The sequence below is a fragment of the Paralichthys olivaceus genome, chromosome 17 (assembly GCF_024713975.1).
Source record: "Paralichthys olivaceus isolate ysfri-2021 chromosome 17, ASM2471397v2, whole genome shotgun sequence".
NCBI lineage: Eukaryota > Metazoa > Chordata > Actinopteri > Pleuronectiformes > Paralichthyidae > Paralichthys > Paralichthys olivaceus.
The window spans coordinates 8,976,553-8,993,349 of record NC_091109.1 but is presented as its reverse complement, the minus strand read 5'-3'; the positions used below and the strand labels follow the sequence as shown (position 1 = coordinate 8,993,349).

The window sequence follows — 16,797 nt, the reverse complement described above, 5'->3', positions numbered from 1 at the left end:
TGAATTAATAACTTGAAATCATCCAATGTGAGCCTTTCATGGGCATATTGTTATTTTTGTTATTGTTGTCGTCATGAAAACGGCAATATCATAACCCTAACAGCATCAATATCGCAAACTATAATATATATATCAGTATCACGTTGGCCCACAAAAAACATTTCCATTATTGCCCAATGTTAATATCTAGTTGATGGATAAATAATGGATATATTGTTGTTGATCACTGTTATATTGCACTAAATAAAATTGTATCTATGTAGACAAATGTTTGATAAATAAATGCATTTGTTACATTACATTTCATTTAGCTGAAAGTTACTTAAAGCGACTTATAATAACTGCATCAACCATGAGGGAACAAACCCAGAACAACATAAACAAGTACATTTTTTCTTCAAAAAGCCAAATACAAAGAGCTACAATATGAGTGCACTTAAATGGATGGGGGGGGCGGTATTTAGACCTCATCTTCACCGAGGTGTAGTCGGAAGAGATGTGTTTTACTCTCTAATATCATTAGCATCAGCCCCCAAAATTCTATATATGCTACACACTAATGAGGACTAGTATTGTCATGTAAATAAGACAGACTGCGAAGTAAAGATGTAACACTTCTACACTTAATGATTATAACAAAAATGAGAACCTGCTGCAGACGAAGTATTTCATAATTAATGTGAGCGTAGCTGAGCAGTAAACACAAGTGCTGATACACACTGGGACAGGAAAAAAAGGTATAGTAACACAGTAACACATCAAGCGTTGTGCTGACTGCTGAGTATAGACTTGAAAGCACGCTCTGGCTTCATATGCATTTTCCTTTCATCAAAGATAGATGACACTATGGCCCTCAGGATTACTTCAAGATCAACAACAGTAAGACACCCTGTCATCTATCTGAATAAAAGACAAATGCATTTGGAGCCAGAGAGTGTGACACAAGAAAGAAAAGGAGCATTCAAACTACATTGAGATAATTCAAGGAAAACACACCAGCACTGTGTTTGCTGACTTACTGCCAAGACACCTGTGGGAAATGCAGCACAAAGGCAGCAAACACAATAAATCTAGTTGTTTTAAAACTGTTCTGAGTAATGTACAGTCAAGTTTCAGCCTCATTCAAAGTCCTGTCTTTAGTGACACACAGGACAGTGGTTACCAGAGACAGAGACGAGGACAGGGAGGACCACGAAGACGCTGGTCCATGTCTGACATGACAGGGAAGAGGGAGACACAAACACAGATAAACACACATAAACATAGGCATAAACACTGAGATGTGTTTGTGCATGTGGAAGTGGGAGAAGCTGTTTACACTTGCACATTATGCTGAAATAAGTCCTAAAGCGATAATGAAACTAGTACACACACACACACACACACCAATGTTTACTCCAGGTGTTATTACCCAGATGCCACTCAGAGGCTGAACATGGCGGCTGGTAACCTGAGCTGTGACAGGAAGCTCCGACATTCTCCACATAGTGACAACAGCACTGAGTGGTCTGCACTGACTCAGTATTTACAATGGTGTGGCCAGCACTGACACATTTATATTAATGAGGACATGTGTTATGTCTATCTGTACTAACACATAAAACACACAGAAACGGTTTGAATCATGGTTTAACTGCTCCATGTTTATCTAGTAATCATGACTGTGTCTGAATACTTATGGCTACAAGTCAAAAACTAACAGAGGTTGGTTTTTCTACATTCAGACCAAAGCCTTTGGTTGACTGAAAGAAAAATGATCCACCACAAATTGATTATTGATTTATCAATTGTGACCATGTCAAAAAGCTACAAAAAGCTCTGCAGAATAAATCATGTTCATTTAGGTTGTTTACTGATCCAAAAAACCAACTGAAAAAAGAATGAGCACATTGATAACGAAATTAATTAGACAAAAAAACTGACAGAAAGAGAAATAGACTAGGAGCCAGAGAGAAACTGACAAAAAGACAAATAAAGAGATGGAGAGAGACAGGGAGAGAGAAAGAGAAAGAGACAGAGCAGATCAAGAGAAAGACAGACAAAGAGAAAGAGAGGAGGAGGCAGAGAGAGATAGAGAAAGAGACAAAAAGAGAGAAAGACAAAAAGACACAGACAGATAAACAGACAGACAGACATCTATCCAAATGCAGACAGACAGTACGTCCACAGACAGGAACGCAGCAGAAGCTTTGTCCCATCTCTTTTGTACAGCAGGTTATCTGTGAGCCTTGTCTCTGCTGAGCTCGGTACAATGACTCAAACACCGACTGTGACACCTGAAGTCTCTGTCCGGTGAGTGAGGCAGTGACACGCTCACAAGGACTCAGTGCCGTCAGGGCTGCTGATGCTGCTGCTCGGTTTTATGGAGAAAGTTACTGTGGGTAGACAAATCTAAATATGTGAAATCCAGCAAAACAAGGTGAACAAGCAACAAAAGCAGCAGCGACACAGTGGCATTCAGGCTGAGTATGTCCCCATTTCACTCCAATTACTCTTATCTAATGTACATTGCAGTATGAGTCACATGGTGCTTGCACTCAAACATTAAGCTGTAGGCGAAGAATCAGCCCACTGCACAGGACCAAGAGTTTCAGCAGCTCACTGGGCCTTAAACCTGTTAACTGTGACACACACATCATGAAGGGAAGCAGAGAGCGGAGAACCACCACCGTCCACGAAACAAGAGGAGAGCCGAGCACAGATCAGCTGTGTGTTTTATTATGAAGTGGAATGTCATCCTCAAACACAGACAGGAAAAACAGATTAAACATCCATTATCTCTTAATTACTCTGTGTTACATAACCAGATAATGAGCTGAGGCCACCTACACTGTGTGGCCTTGCATTAAGGAGCAATAATGTCACATTATACGTCTTTAACACCAGATTAGTGGGTATACATATATACACAGTTTTTTCTTTTAAATAAAGCAATTGACTCCTTTGCCACTGTCAATAGAGAGGACTATGGAGCTAAATTCATGCCAAAACATAACAAACAAAAACAGTGTGGTTAAAAATACATATTTGTATATGTAAGATTACATTGTGGTACATGCATTTTTTTGTACATGTGGAATTTTTTTCACTTGTATGAAAGTCAGTAAGCTATTTGTTTCTGAAGCATCATTTATTATAAATATGTTGTGTATTTGTTTGTCTTTTGCATCTTGTCATAAAAAACCTAATGCATTTGTTTATTAATGGTGTTGTGTATTTGCAAACCATGCAGTGTTCACAAGTGAATGGAAGGGAATTTGTAAAACATGTTTTGTTTGTTAAGTTTTGGCATGAATTTAGCTCCGTATTTGCCGATCGGAGCTAGAGCCAATAAAAACCCATATCTACCGCAGAATAATTTGACCTGAGATTGAATGTCGAGTGTCCTGTTGCAGACAAAATTCAGATGTTAGTGGGTATTAGAGTTAATTTATGTTCAATGTTATATACGTAGATAAAAACGGACAGAGCCCTCTGTTCATACGCTGCGTTCATTTCTTCCATGTATGCGCTCAAAGTCTGAAACTAACGGATATGGACAAAACAGCCGCAGTACCACCAGAGATAATGGGGGGCAGTGTAGCCAACAATTCAAGCGAAATATGACACGAAGAAGAAATTTCAACAATGGTCATCTATTGAGGCAGCATAAATTAAAGTTTGAAAGTTTTTTGACCAGTGGAAAAGGGGCTTATGTTTCTTGGATAAAATCAATGTGAAATGAAATCGGTTAAGTCAGATCTGCAAGTACACGGGAAGTTCTGAATTTCAAATTACCTCCCACCTCAGTAATACACATCTGTCTTCATTATTCCATCTGTAAACTGTGGTGTAAGAGACACTCAAACACACACAAACACACACAGTCAGAGTCGGTCCAGTAAGTGTCTCCAGGGAAATCCCTTAAATCTCAACATGTTTTCAGACCAGCAGCCGTTAACAACGTGGCTCTGTAACTCTCTGTAACGGCAGCACAACTCCACTGTGCTTGTCCATGTGGCAGCGACAGTGTTTACATTGCACTGACTATAAGACGTGTTTCAGGCTGTGACTGCGCCCTGCTCCAGCCGATACACACACCTTCACAGTTTACTGTCACAACGTCTCCCTCTGGAACAAGTGCTCAGTTTAAAGCTCCAGCCTCAACAGCTGTGGGTTAGACTAACGGTCTCTCCAGGAGCTTTTACAGTTTCTCTCCCCTCCAGACGAGGATGGTTCGATTCCTCATGTGAGGATCAAACACGTGAAACTCATAATGCTCTGATAAGTGTGACCACAGCGGAGTCCGGACTGCCCCCACATGTGGGTGCTGCTCCATCCACATCACCTCAACCTCATAATACTTATAATACACATCTCATTTCAGGGGTTTAAACTTTCAAGTGACTTGCCCGCCACAGGTGGACTTACTACAATCCCAAGGTGTGTAAAGAACAAGGAGGGACAAAGATCAGACTGCTGTGACCACATCTAAACTGAGATGGAGACGAGAGACAGCAGGGAGAGGATAATAACCTGGGCACAAAGGGAGAGGAGTATGAAATCAACTCAGGAACTTACAATGAGCGTGGTAGTACACTGGTGATGGTGAGGCCAGAGTGAATTGACATATACCTTTAGACTACATGAAAAGATGTCCTCACACTCTCACACTCAGCAATTCTGACTTTCCTCCTCTTTCCTTCATGTAAGCGGACTGACCTGCAGCATCTGGACCAAATCTGCTGCCTCTCTGCCTTCCAGAGGAAGCGGTGCACCACGCCAAAGCTCGCAAATCATGTGGATACGTGGATGCAGGACATGGATGTCTGTCAGCAGACGTGCCAGGATGTTCCTGTGTGGTGTCTGTATTAGTCTATAACAGTGTGTGAGGGCTGGGGGGGTGCAGGGATGCGATAACCAGAGAATACTGAAGATTTCAGACTCTCAACTGGCTGTCCACAGTCTGTCCTCACACAATCAAGTCTGTCCTTTACCAATCTTTCCTCAAATAAACTAGCCTGCCTCCTCTAAACCCAGTCTGTCCTTACATTAAACAAGTCTGTCCTCATGTAAACAAGTCTATCCTCATCTAAATACAATCTATCCTTATTTAAACCCGTCTGTCCCCCAGTAAAACTACTTTGTCCTGCTCTAAAACCAGTCTGTCTTTATATTAACCAGTCTGCCCTCATATAAAACCAGTCTGTCCCCCTGTAAAAGTAATCAGTCCTTCTCCAAAACCAGTCTGTCCTCACACAAATCACTCTTTCCACCTATGATCCACTATGTCCGCATTAAAACCAGTCTGTCTTCACATAAGACCAGTCTGTCCTCGTGTAAAACCAGTCTTTGGGACCATGTGCTACTAAGCTGGCACATCTGGATCTGCCAGGCTGCTGTGAAGTGGACACACATGAACTCTGAAGTTTCCTGACTGATTCAAACCGGTCTACAAAGAAACCATGTATCTTTAGTTTCTAACAATGCTCCAGTGTTGAAGTGGAGCAGACACAGACAGGCCCGGGAAGAAGAGGGGGGACATGAGAGGACCGGTGTGTGGAGGAGGACGCCTCGCTGCTGGGGAACCAACGACACACGCCGGTGATGCGGAGCCCCACAGGCCGCTGCTCTCCGCGGGTCTTACCTCCACGCTGAACGGCTGCTCCTCTCCGTTCACGGAACATAAAATCCACAGTAGCAGCTGCAAACACAGCGTCCTCACACAGCAGCCGTGCACACGCAGCGCCGGAGGAGCCATGGTGGAGCCGAAGCTGTCGCTCTGCTCCTCGGTTCGCTTTTTATTTACAGTCGCTTCCTCTCAGACGAAACGTACAAAAAATCCTAGACGTCGACAGCGGACGAGAGGAGCTGGGGGTCGGCTGCTTCCGCCGCGGTTATCAGGAGGATGTTGTCCCCGGGGAAAGATGAGCTGTTAACGCCTTTCAGCAGCCTCCCGGTCCCGCAGTCCCCGGGTCGGTCCTCCGGTGCAGCGGCCGTTGTTCCAAGCGGACGAGTCCAGCCCGTTTTCTGCTCCGCGCGGCATAGCTGCCCGTTTTCTATCGTGTTTCCCACCGAGTGCGCATGCGTGAACCGAGCGCCCCATCCCACTGCTCCTCCAGAGGGTCCAACAGAACCAGTCTGTCCTCATCTAGAACCAGTCTGTCCTCATCTAGAACCAGTCTGTCCTCATCTAGAACCAGTCTGTCCTCATCTGAAACCAGTCTGTCCTCATCTAGAACCAGTCTGTCCTCATCTAGAACCAGTCTGTCCTCATCTAGAACCAGTCTGTCCTCATCTAGAACCAGTCTGTCCTCATCTGAAACCAGTCTGTTTTCATCTAGAACCAGTCTGTCCTCATTTAGAACCAGTCTGTTTTCATCCAGAACCAGTCTGTCCTCATCTAGAACCAGTCTGTTTTCATCTAGAACCAGTCTGTCCTCATCTGAAACCAGTCTGTTTTCATCTAGAACCAGTCTGTCCTCATCTAGAACCAGTCTGTCCTCATCTAAAACCAGTCTGTCCTCATCTGAAACCAGTCTGTCCTCATCTAGAACCAGTCTGTCCTCATCTAGAACCAGTCTGTCCTCATCTGAAACCAGTCTGTCCTCATCTGAAACCAGTCTGTCCTCATCTAGAACCAGTCTGTCCTCATCTAGAACCAGTCTGTCCTCATCTAAAACCAGTCTGTCCTCATCTGAAACCAGTCTGTCCTCATCTAGAACCAGTCTGTCCTCATCTGAAACCAGTCTGTCCTCATCTAGAACCAGTCTGTCCTCATCTAGACCCAGTCTGTTTTCATCTAGAACCAGTCTGTCCTCATCTGAAACCAGTCTGTCCTCATCTGAAACCAGTCTGTCCCTATCTGAAACTAGTTTGTCCTCATCTGAAACCAGTCTGTTTTCATCTAAAACCAGTCTGTCCCTATCTGAAACCAGTCTGTCCTCATCTAAAACCAGTGTGTTTTTATCTGAGGCCAGTCTGACTTTATATAAAACCAGTCGATCCTTTTGTAAACCAGGCTGTCCTTATATAAACCAGTCTGTCCTCATGTAAACCCCTGTCCTCATATGAAACCGTGTCTTCCTGTGAATTCAGTCCTCACCTGAATGAAAAAGAAACATCTTTTTATTCTCTGTCAGCAAATTAATGTAAATAAACCAAAGTTTTTCATATGAAAACAGCTGTATTTCCTAACATTCCTTTACCAAAATAAAAGCATGAATAACTTCAGGTCACCAGGTCCAAATTTGACACATATTCCCAACACAGCTTCCACATCAGGCTGCAGGTTGTTTTGCTTGTTATTCATTTTGATGAATTACAAAGTCACTCGTAACTTATAACAAGCAGGACAAAGCCCTGCCTCAGTATCAGCTGTCAGTGAGTTTGTTTTTACACTGGTTCTTTGTTTTGGTGTTTTTTCTCTTCTGAATCAAAGTGCCTGGGTGTTATTTACTGAATTCATTTTATAAATGATTTAGCTCCACCAGAGGGCGATGATAGGCTCAGCACTCCCTCCAGTAAATGTGGATGAGTAATCCTGCTGTGTCTCAGCCTCCAGTCCGATGATGACCGTTGGGACAGTCACTACTTACTGTAGACAAACTGATGTGGGACCTGATTTTACAGGAACAACTCTCATTAAGGGTCAGTCTTATTTACATACATGAAGCTGACTCTTATTGTATCATTTAACAGGAAATGTACAGAATATTGTTTTCTTCAGTATAGGAAGATTTAGAAATATTTACTGACGTGTGGCCACGGCAGACAAAGAAATGTGTGTGTGAGGAAAAACCTTTTTTCTGATCTCTTCACATAAAAGCGGAGAGCCTGATCAATGATTTTCCACTTAGACTAACACCAAGGGATGGAGTTGTGTGTGTGTGTGTGTGTGTGTGTGTGTGTGTGTGTGTGTGTGTGTGTGTGTGTGTGTGTGTGTGTGTGTGTGTGAATGCAACAACAATTAGCCCATTGCTGAGATTTCAATTTGCACCCCCTCAACATACACATGCACACACACAGGAGGTTTGTCCCTTATCCCTTTTACCTCCGCCAAGGATGTTTATGTTTTCGACTGCATGTTGTGCATACATAGAAGGATTATACAAAAACTACAGGACACAAAACTTGGTGGAGCGATGCAGTATGAGTCAGGGAAGAACCTAACAAATGTCGGAAACAATCCGGATCAGGGGCCGGATTCAGAATTTGTTTTGTTCACTTTCTCTTACATTTTCGTTGATTTCTCAAAAAATAATTCATGGATCAGACATTTTTAGGGAACTGATATTTAATGAGTTGCACAATTTGGTGCAGATCCAAATAAAAATTTAAATGTGGTTTCATCAGGGGACCATTAAGCCCTCGACTGAGTGCCATTCTAGTAAAGACCTCACATTAGCCATGGCCAATTTATGCCTAACCCCAACCTTAACCTTACCACACATCTCATCTTACCCCTGTTCTCAACCAGGACTTTAAGAAATGATGTTTAGCCTCATTAAGGACCCGGCTGTGGTCCCCATGACGTCTATTGGTCCTGACAAGGTCATTATTTATGCTGAAAAAGGTCTTAAACAGGCAACTCAAACAAGTGTACAAACACAAAGACACCTCATCAACCCTTCTGAAGAACGCTCACTGATTATTATTGAATCGTGTCATTTCCTGAATGTTAGGTTTAAGGGGTTTGTGTTTCCTGTGTTTATGGGAGTTTATGGGAAGATTTAAGTGTTTGTTTCTTGTTAAAATTCAGGAGACAGTTTTATTTATTGCCACTTCATTTATTTTATAGTTATTTCACTTAAAATGCAGAATCAATTAATCTCCTGGAACAAAACCCTTACCATTAACTACATCGTATTTGACAACACAGCTGAAACAGAAGCAGTGACACAGAAGACGTGTCCCTGTGTCTTTGTCCTCTGGACTGAATTCACTTCACTGTTTCTGTGATTAATGTGTGAAAGTTTCTCTTCCTCTCTTTGTTCTCATGCTCATTTAGAAGTTTGTTGGCCGCTGAAATCATTTTCTCATCCTGGCTTCCTTTCTCGTTTTCCAGTTCCCGCTTCCTCTCCTCCTCCTCTTAAAGATTTCCTCTCTCACTCTATAATCCTGAATAGCCTTTCTGAAGGGTTCTGGCCCTTTCCAACTGGTCCTCCCACCAGTGCAGTTTTTTTTGCCAGGATCGTCAAAGCTTCCCTTTCCAAACATGACTGTCTCATAAGTGCTGCATCTGCTCCCAGTCAGACCTCCTGGACCTCTTGGCAGCATGAATCCAAAGCCTCCCATCCATCTGCCTTTTTTTCTCTGAGTAATAAAGAAAAGATTAGATATTTGTATTATTTAAAGCTAGTATGTTTATTTTGGAAGATTTGCTCGGGATTTTCCTTCACTTCTCAGGGAGTAAAACTCCATGTCATAGTATGTATAACTGCTAATACTCCTGAGGTTGGATGGGGTCATCAAATTCATGTTCTCGGTCCAGATGAAGCTCCAGGGTCGGGTTGGAAGCACAGCGAGAAGCCGCCCTCTCAGATTGATTATAGGTCTCAGATTGATGTGTTATCCTGTGACCTGCCACAGTCGACTAAAAGGAAAATCCACTCTGCTCCAACCCTTTTTCACAGTTGGACCACTTTACTTGTGTTTTTCACTCTGACATCGTTCTTTTCTTTCAAATGGAAATTCTTCCAAACCTTGAACTGTTTGCTGATGTTAGCAATTACTTTTTGATTATTTCATGCAGGCTCGGTGTTCGTTTTGCATCTTAGAACATTGTGCATAAAGATATTTTCACTTAAAAAGTTTCTCGAGCCGCGCTTTGACAGCAGGAACTTTTCTGCGAAACTAGCAACCATTGCAGGAATTCCTTCCATTTCCACTGCAGGAACTAGTGTCTTAATAAAGTTCTGGGTGAATCTATTTGCCTGTGTACACGTGTTCTACAATCTCAAGCAAGCTGAGCGAGCTGAACATCCACCACACCGGGAAACAGTGCCTGGAACAACTAAAGAAAAATTACCCCAAACTGCAAAAAAATAAAAGACCACAACAACAAAAGTGGTTGTGCCCGACAGACCAGCAAGTTCGGCTGGATGGCTGACTTTTCATTTTTTGGGGATTTATGAAGTCTGTATTTCAAGTTCGCCAGTGGACATTTATTCATTCAGTTCAATAAAACATGAAAAGTGTTGGCCCAATGTCTCTCAGCTTGTATTATATCCTTTCTTGCTGCCAGTCGTTGCAGAAAGTTCCCACATGTGAAGTCATTTCACCAAACAGAGCATGGCACTGCATGTGCGCTGAGGTAAAACCCTTTCATTTTGCCATTTTGAGTCATGACTTGGCTCGGCTCTCTCTCGGAAATAAGTGATGCAGGAAACCAGCACATTTGGGTCTATGGCTCCGTCAGTCATGTGACTACACCTCATTCTAAGTTTTAACCTGAAGCAGAAAGCTGATCTCGAGCAACCCCAGCCACGATGTCAGAGTCGGGCACCGGCATGTTTGAGATCTGCATCCAGAAAAACAACAGAAATGGGTCTGTATACATATCTATATAAAAAATAAGCCATTACAGCCGACACTCTGCTGCGAACAAACCAGATATTTACATAATAAGCTTAGTAGTGGAGGAATTTACAACAAGCCAATTCAGTGGTCTGTTCTTATTAGGCTAAGTCAATATATATATATATACAACTTGAGTTCTTGGTCTGAGATGGGACAGAAATTGAATGTTGCCGTATAAACCCTTGCACACACAGCCTCCTGTCTTCTGCGTCGGTGTTGCCACTGGATGTAAATTTGAAAATAGTCCAATATGTAGAGAATTCTTGTTGTGAATGCTCCTGAGAGCAGAACATCCTGCTCCATTCTTCATATGTGAAAGGCAAACTCCAGACAAAGAATGAACCCCATTTTCCAGACTTATTGTGGAGTTCATGTCTGAAAACAGCAATAGAGCAGTTTTTCTCTTGCTGATTTCAATCACAATTATTTATTTAGCCTTTTTTGATTCATACATGAGACAGACAAGAGTGCACTGAGGTTAAATGAGTAAACAGAGCTGTACAATAGTATATCATTGGCATAAAAATGTTCATTGACCTATTGATTATTTTCCAGCGACAGCATATATAATTAAAAATAAACTGGTCTTCAGATACATGAGCACAGGCTGAAAAACAACTGTCTAGCTCTTAAAAAAGACTGAGACCAAGCACACAGATGGTCAGAGCGACTCTATCCACGAGTCTGTCAATTTAGACTCTGTGGTCGATCATTTCCAGCCTTCAGTGGGGTTGTCTGAAAATAAAAACCTGCTCTCCCAGCTGTTGTCAACAAACCTCACAAACCTGTTTCAGTTACATCATGAAAACTCTACATTGTGAAATGAACTGTGTAAGATCCTGGTGCAGTCCAACACTGTCAGCTGCTGTCAAGAAGCTCGCCCCAACAAATCAGCTGAAATCCACCAACAACCCTGTTCAAAACACATCTGCTCAAATGCAATGAAGCTGAAACATTGTTGGGGGTGAATTAAAGGAGCAAAAATTATATCTGCACTATACATTCAATTTCTACTGTATATCCCTGGAATAATGGATGACCAGTTCTGCTGTAAAATGTTATGTTTTAATTTGAGGGTAAAATCTTGAATGGCTCAAAAGCAACAAACAAGCAACTCTACAGCTCAGCGATTAACAAGTTATGGATTTCTTTATTCGTCCCACCACTCATTTTCTGCCTCTTATCCAGAGTAGGGTCATTGTGGCTACATGCCGACCAAAGTAGAAGAGATTCTCATCTTGGTTTCTACCCACCAACGTTTTCCAGCTCCTCCTGCAGAATCCTGAGAGTTTCTAAGGTCAGAAGACATATTGTTTAGGTTCTCACAAGCCTGTTCTGGGTGATCTCATTCTTTCTGTACTCATTGGTGGATATGATGCCATTGTTTCTGCTGGCATTTGTAAACAATTGGACTGCTTACAGGTATGTAGCACCACTCTTGTCTTATTAACCACTCAAAGCACAAATTAATCTATCCACACACATACACTTTGGAGGCAAACTGGTGATTCAGTGCCTTACATCTTACAGACTGGAGGAGCCGGAGATTGAACCATTAACCTTCTGGTTTGTGAACAACCCACTCTAGTCTCCCCCTAAACCACAGACTAGTGAAACGTCTGACTCTTTCCTGGCTGTGCAGGGTGAATCTTCCAGTCTCCAGTCTTTGGGATTCAACTCAGACTACTGGATGTGAATCGATATTGTACAGATATTGGATAAGTATCAGTCCTTTCATCTAACTCTAACAATGTCCCCACATTTTCAAACAGTTTCTTGGAGCTGTCTGGGAGTTTGTCTTCCTTTTCAGGAAAAAACACAGACATTGTGTCTCCACACAAACTGCACACTGTTCATATTTGTCATTAAGTGCAGGAGATGGGACGTGGCCAAGTGTCTCCCACTGAAGTTATTAGCAGCATGAGTCTGCCTTATTCCCACAAGCACAAGTTTGAAGAAGAATCAGTTGGCCATCGGGAGCCAGAGAGAGGGGAAGGGTGGTGAGACAGAGGGAGAGTTTGCCAACAGCGCCAATTGACCTACTTCCGGCAAGGATCAGTTTCAGGTTTTTGGCCGATGGGTGGCTGCATGCTACGAATGTTTACCCCGTACAGGAAGGGTGGAAGCATTTTTAGTGAGAGCTGCTGTAACCACAAGCAATCACAGGGGCAAATCTCCCCAAAGCTGTCTGTGTGTGTGTGTGTGTGTGTGTGTGTGTGTGTGTGTGTGTGTGTGTGTGTGTGTGTGTGTGTGTGTGTGTGTGTGTGTGTGTGCACGTAGTGAATTCGCTTCCTTTGCTGTGACTTTGAAGCTTACAGTTTCTGGTCTTATCAGATCTGCGGGCAGGTGCTGCAGCTGCTGTGACATTGCAGCGACCGTGCAGAAAGTAGAGTCAGTATAATATTGCATGTTGGTGGATCAGCTACAACATTAAATCTGATCAGCGGTTCAGTGTATGGTGGTAGCAATAGATAAGAGGACATGTACTGTTGACATGTATGCAGGTCATAGATGCAGTACATGTGTATATCAAGTATAATCCATTCTAATTCTGTAAGAGACCCAGGGCCTGTATTACAAAGCAACATATCAAACCTTTTGTTATCTGGGAATCAAAGGATCATTGTTGAATTAAAGTGACAATTTATTAAAAATAAAACATATTTATGAGTTGAACATAGCTCGTAACACTACCCACTGTTGGTCTTCGATCTTGCAGGGCCAATTCTTACTTAGACTGTTTGGAAGTCTCTACGTCATGACAGTGTGAGAGCTGTCCACCATTCAGAGATGTCCCCCACCCTCTCCTGCTCATGAGACATCCGCCTGTGCCACAGGTTCAAACGACTCAGGACGGCCGTGGTCTTGATCATCAGGAAACACTGCCTGTGCTGCTGCTGGAGTCGCAGCTCATAGCTACACAACCTATAACTTAGCTTTAACCAGCCAATTCAGCCAAAACTAAGAGGTGAAGTTACACTTTAAAATGAAGTGCTCTAATAGTTATCATGATTTTTTCCCATATTAATGCAAGCTACTGGGCACCACCGGACTATTGTATCACATTTTTACTAGAATAAAGTCGACAAGAATAAATTCAAAATGCTGCAGCCACAATCCAAACGATGAATTTTATTTTAATCATATTTCCCTAAATGCCTGTATCTTGATTTTAAAGTTCTTGTACTTTGCAAATCTTCAAATGACCTCACTCCTCCCTACATCAGAGATCTTCCTTTATGCTTCAGCCAGATCACTAAAAATGTTCCATCTGTGTACTATAAAAGTACCACTGAGGTCTCCTTCCATTTTAATGCCTCTAAACTGAGGAGCACTCTGCCTCTGGATATCACAACGCTGAGCTCCATCAGTATTTTTTTATACAAACTAGAGGCCTGTTTTGTTTTAATTTGGCTTTTACTATTGGGAAATGTTACAGCCTCAGTCTTTATGTTTTAATCAGTGGTTTTCATAATTATTTCCATCCTTTCTTTTATTGTGTTGACTTTTATTTATATGGTTTTATTGACCTATCCTGCTAAGTGAAGCACTCAGGGCTACATATTTGTGTATAAATAAAGTTGAGTTGAGTTCTGGAGCATGTGACTGAGGTCAGCAGTCTCTGATCAACAGCTCACGACGTGAATGCCACGGCCGAGGGGAGCGCTGTTGTTTGTATTCAGGGCAGCGCCACAGGTTCTGAGAAATCCATCAAAAGTGTGTCCACGATAAGAAGATGTATTCATTTGAAAGGTCAGACTTGTCTGAAACAGACGGCTGGAGATGTTTGCCGATATTACATTATCTGTGTATTGAACCTTTTGAAGGTGGGGGGAACAAACAATCAACAGACAGGCATCTGCATGCAAATGGAGGCCTGAGGTTTCCACTATCGTTTTATTCGTTTCATTTTATGGAACAGAAATATATGAGGATTGAAAACCGAGAAGGTCGACACATGCAGATAATCAGAGTTAATGTCTGTTTGTGGGAGGAGGAGAAGTTGTTGCTAAGATCCTCAACGGAAATTTCTGAGCCTGCTACTGAGTCTGTTACTGAGCCAAAAAGCTCCTATAGCATCACTTTGCTATTATACTGTTACTGCTGCACGTTGAAACCTGCTTCATAATTATCCATCAGACTGTAAATGGACATGCAGCAATTCTATAGCCTCAATCAATGGGACTGTAATCAACGGTCAATAACCCTCCAGACATGCGGACTGCCACAAACTGAATTAACTCATTGGGTCCGTTATGATATGGGTGCCAAGTGGTGGGTTACTAAAAGGTCAGAGGTCAGAAAGGGTCACATGTTCACAAACATCTCAACACAGACTCGTGTGGAGATGGTTAGCTCCACCAAGGAGGCCATCTTCATTTGTTGTTGGGATTAGGTGTTTTTCAAGTGTCCTCCTCAAATCAAATTGAGCCAGTTATAAAGATTTACAAAGTAAAATATATAAACAAAATAAAATGTAAACCAATGAAGTATAAAATAAATGTCATCAGCAAAATATAAGTATATATTATAGTGATATGTAAACAAAGTACTGTACCTACCACCAATGTGTAGCCGAGATACGATGACTGATTGAATTAAATTTTTATCGTGTCATTCTAGTTGCTGATACTTTTGATTAAAAACTAGTTTGTTTAACTTTGTTAAACATTTGTAATGCCTCTGTTAATATATTTGACAGTTTGAGTGTGTGTGTGTGTGTGTGTGTGTGTGTGTGTGTGTGTGTGTGTGCATCCTACATCTGAATTTTTGGCCCTGCATGTCTATCTCTCCGTGTCCATCCCTGCAGCTTCTTTGATTGAGATCACGCTGTCATCTGCTTTCAGTGTTACTCATTCTCAGAAATGGGACGTTTCCCTCCCACTGCAATCTGTCTCTGTTACAGAGTTGACATTGAAGAGGGACTCTGGTCACTTTGCACACCTCTCTCTCCCTCCATCCCTCTCTCTTCTCTCACATTGTCACTCGGTGTCCAGATGGAGCCGTCGCAGGCAGACGAGGATTTAGCTGTGCGCTCGACTTTTTCCGGAAAGAATTAGCTACAGGGTAAAAAGAGGAAAGAAATATCAATGAACACCATCGGCTGTAATCTGTCTCCAGTGGAGTGAGCAGACAGACACAGGCCTGACCTCCACAGCTGATATTCATGTACAGTATATGTTTATTATATGTGTTAACACATGTCTGAACTGAGTGTTCTGGGCCAATCCTTCATTTCCAGCAATCAGTGCAAAGAGCAAGTTTATTTTATTAATATTATTTCACTTCATCGACAGGTTTTCTGTTTAGTGATGTCATCAGAGTTTTAGTACGGATGAGATGTGCTCCAGCATGTTGTCCAGAGTGAAAACAACTCAGGGAATCCCATCAGGGAGGATGCCGGGAGCTTGTACTGAATCACAGGTCATTTTCAAGACAACCCCCTCCCCTCCTTCCTCACACAGAGCACAAACATCAGCTTCACTTCTCAGACTCCTGTGGGGGAGCAGTCTTACAGCTTCTTCTCACTCGACAACATGCAGCCTTAAAGCAAGGCCAGACATCTGTCCTCGGAGGAGCACCGCTCCGCCAGCACATGGGCGGATGAAGAGGTGCCTCAGGACCTCCTGAAAATTCTCCTGGAATCCATGTTTTATCAGGAGAAATAATGGAAAACTGGAAGAGGTGTTAAATACATGTACAATGAAAGCAGGGCAAGAATCACATACATATTTAGATGTTAATAATTATAATTTGAAAAAAAAAATTGGATGATAATAATAGACTGACTAATATCAAAATTGATATGGAATTGATATTGGCTTGAATTTTATTTCCTGTCATCAACCCCTGTCTGGAAGAAGACTTGTCTCACTGGAAATGTTAGATCTTAATCAAGTGGCCAAGCCTGGGAGAAATGTATGTAATTTATGAGAAAATATTTCAGACATTTGAAACTGTCAGGGCTGGTCTCTGAACCAGAGAGCAAAGGCTTCTTTATGAATAAATGAGAAGCAAAACAAGAACAAATCCATAAAGAAGAGGAGAGACTCTTAAGCTCACACTGCGGTTTCTCCATAGAATTAAGTAGAGCCTTACTACTGAATTCTGCTAATTCTTTCAGATATATTTTTGGGCATTTATTAAAGGGATAGTTGAAGTGTGAAATGGAGAGAGGGATTGGGGAAGACACGCTGCAGCTTGGAACAGGTTCTGCTGCTGCTGCGGGAAGCAAGC

General features: G+C 42.2%; 1 protein-coding gene across 2 annotated transcripts in view; it reads right to left on the bottom strand.

Annotated features, from left to right (window-relative positions):
* Positions 1-6,061, bottom strand: part of LOC109629527 (matrix metalloproteinase-16-like) — a 62,196-nt gene extending 56,135 nt beyond the window's left edge. Inside the window, exon 1 of one of the 2 annotated variants that reach the window (XM_069512792.1) lies at positions 5,627-6,061. In XM_069512792.1, coding sequence (XP_069368893.1) covers positions 5,627-5,740 — 114 coding nt within the window. In that variant the 5' untranslated portion in view covers positions 5,741-6,061. The remainder of the gene's footprint in view (positions 1-5,626) is intronic. The other variant, XM_069512791.1, reaches the window with a different exon arrangement.
* Positions 6,062-16,797: the final 10,736 nt, after the last annotated feature.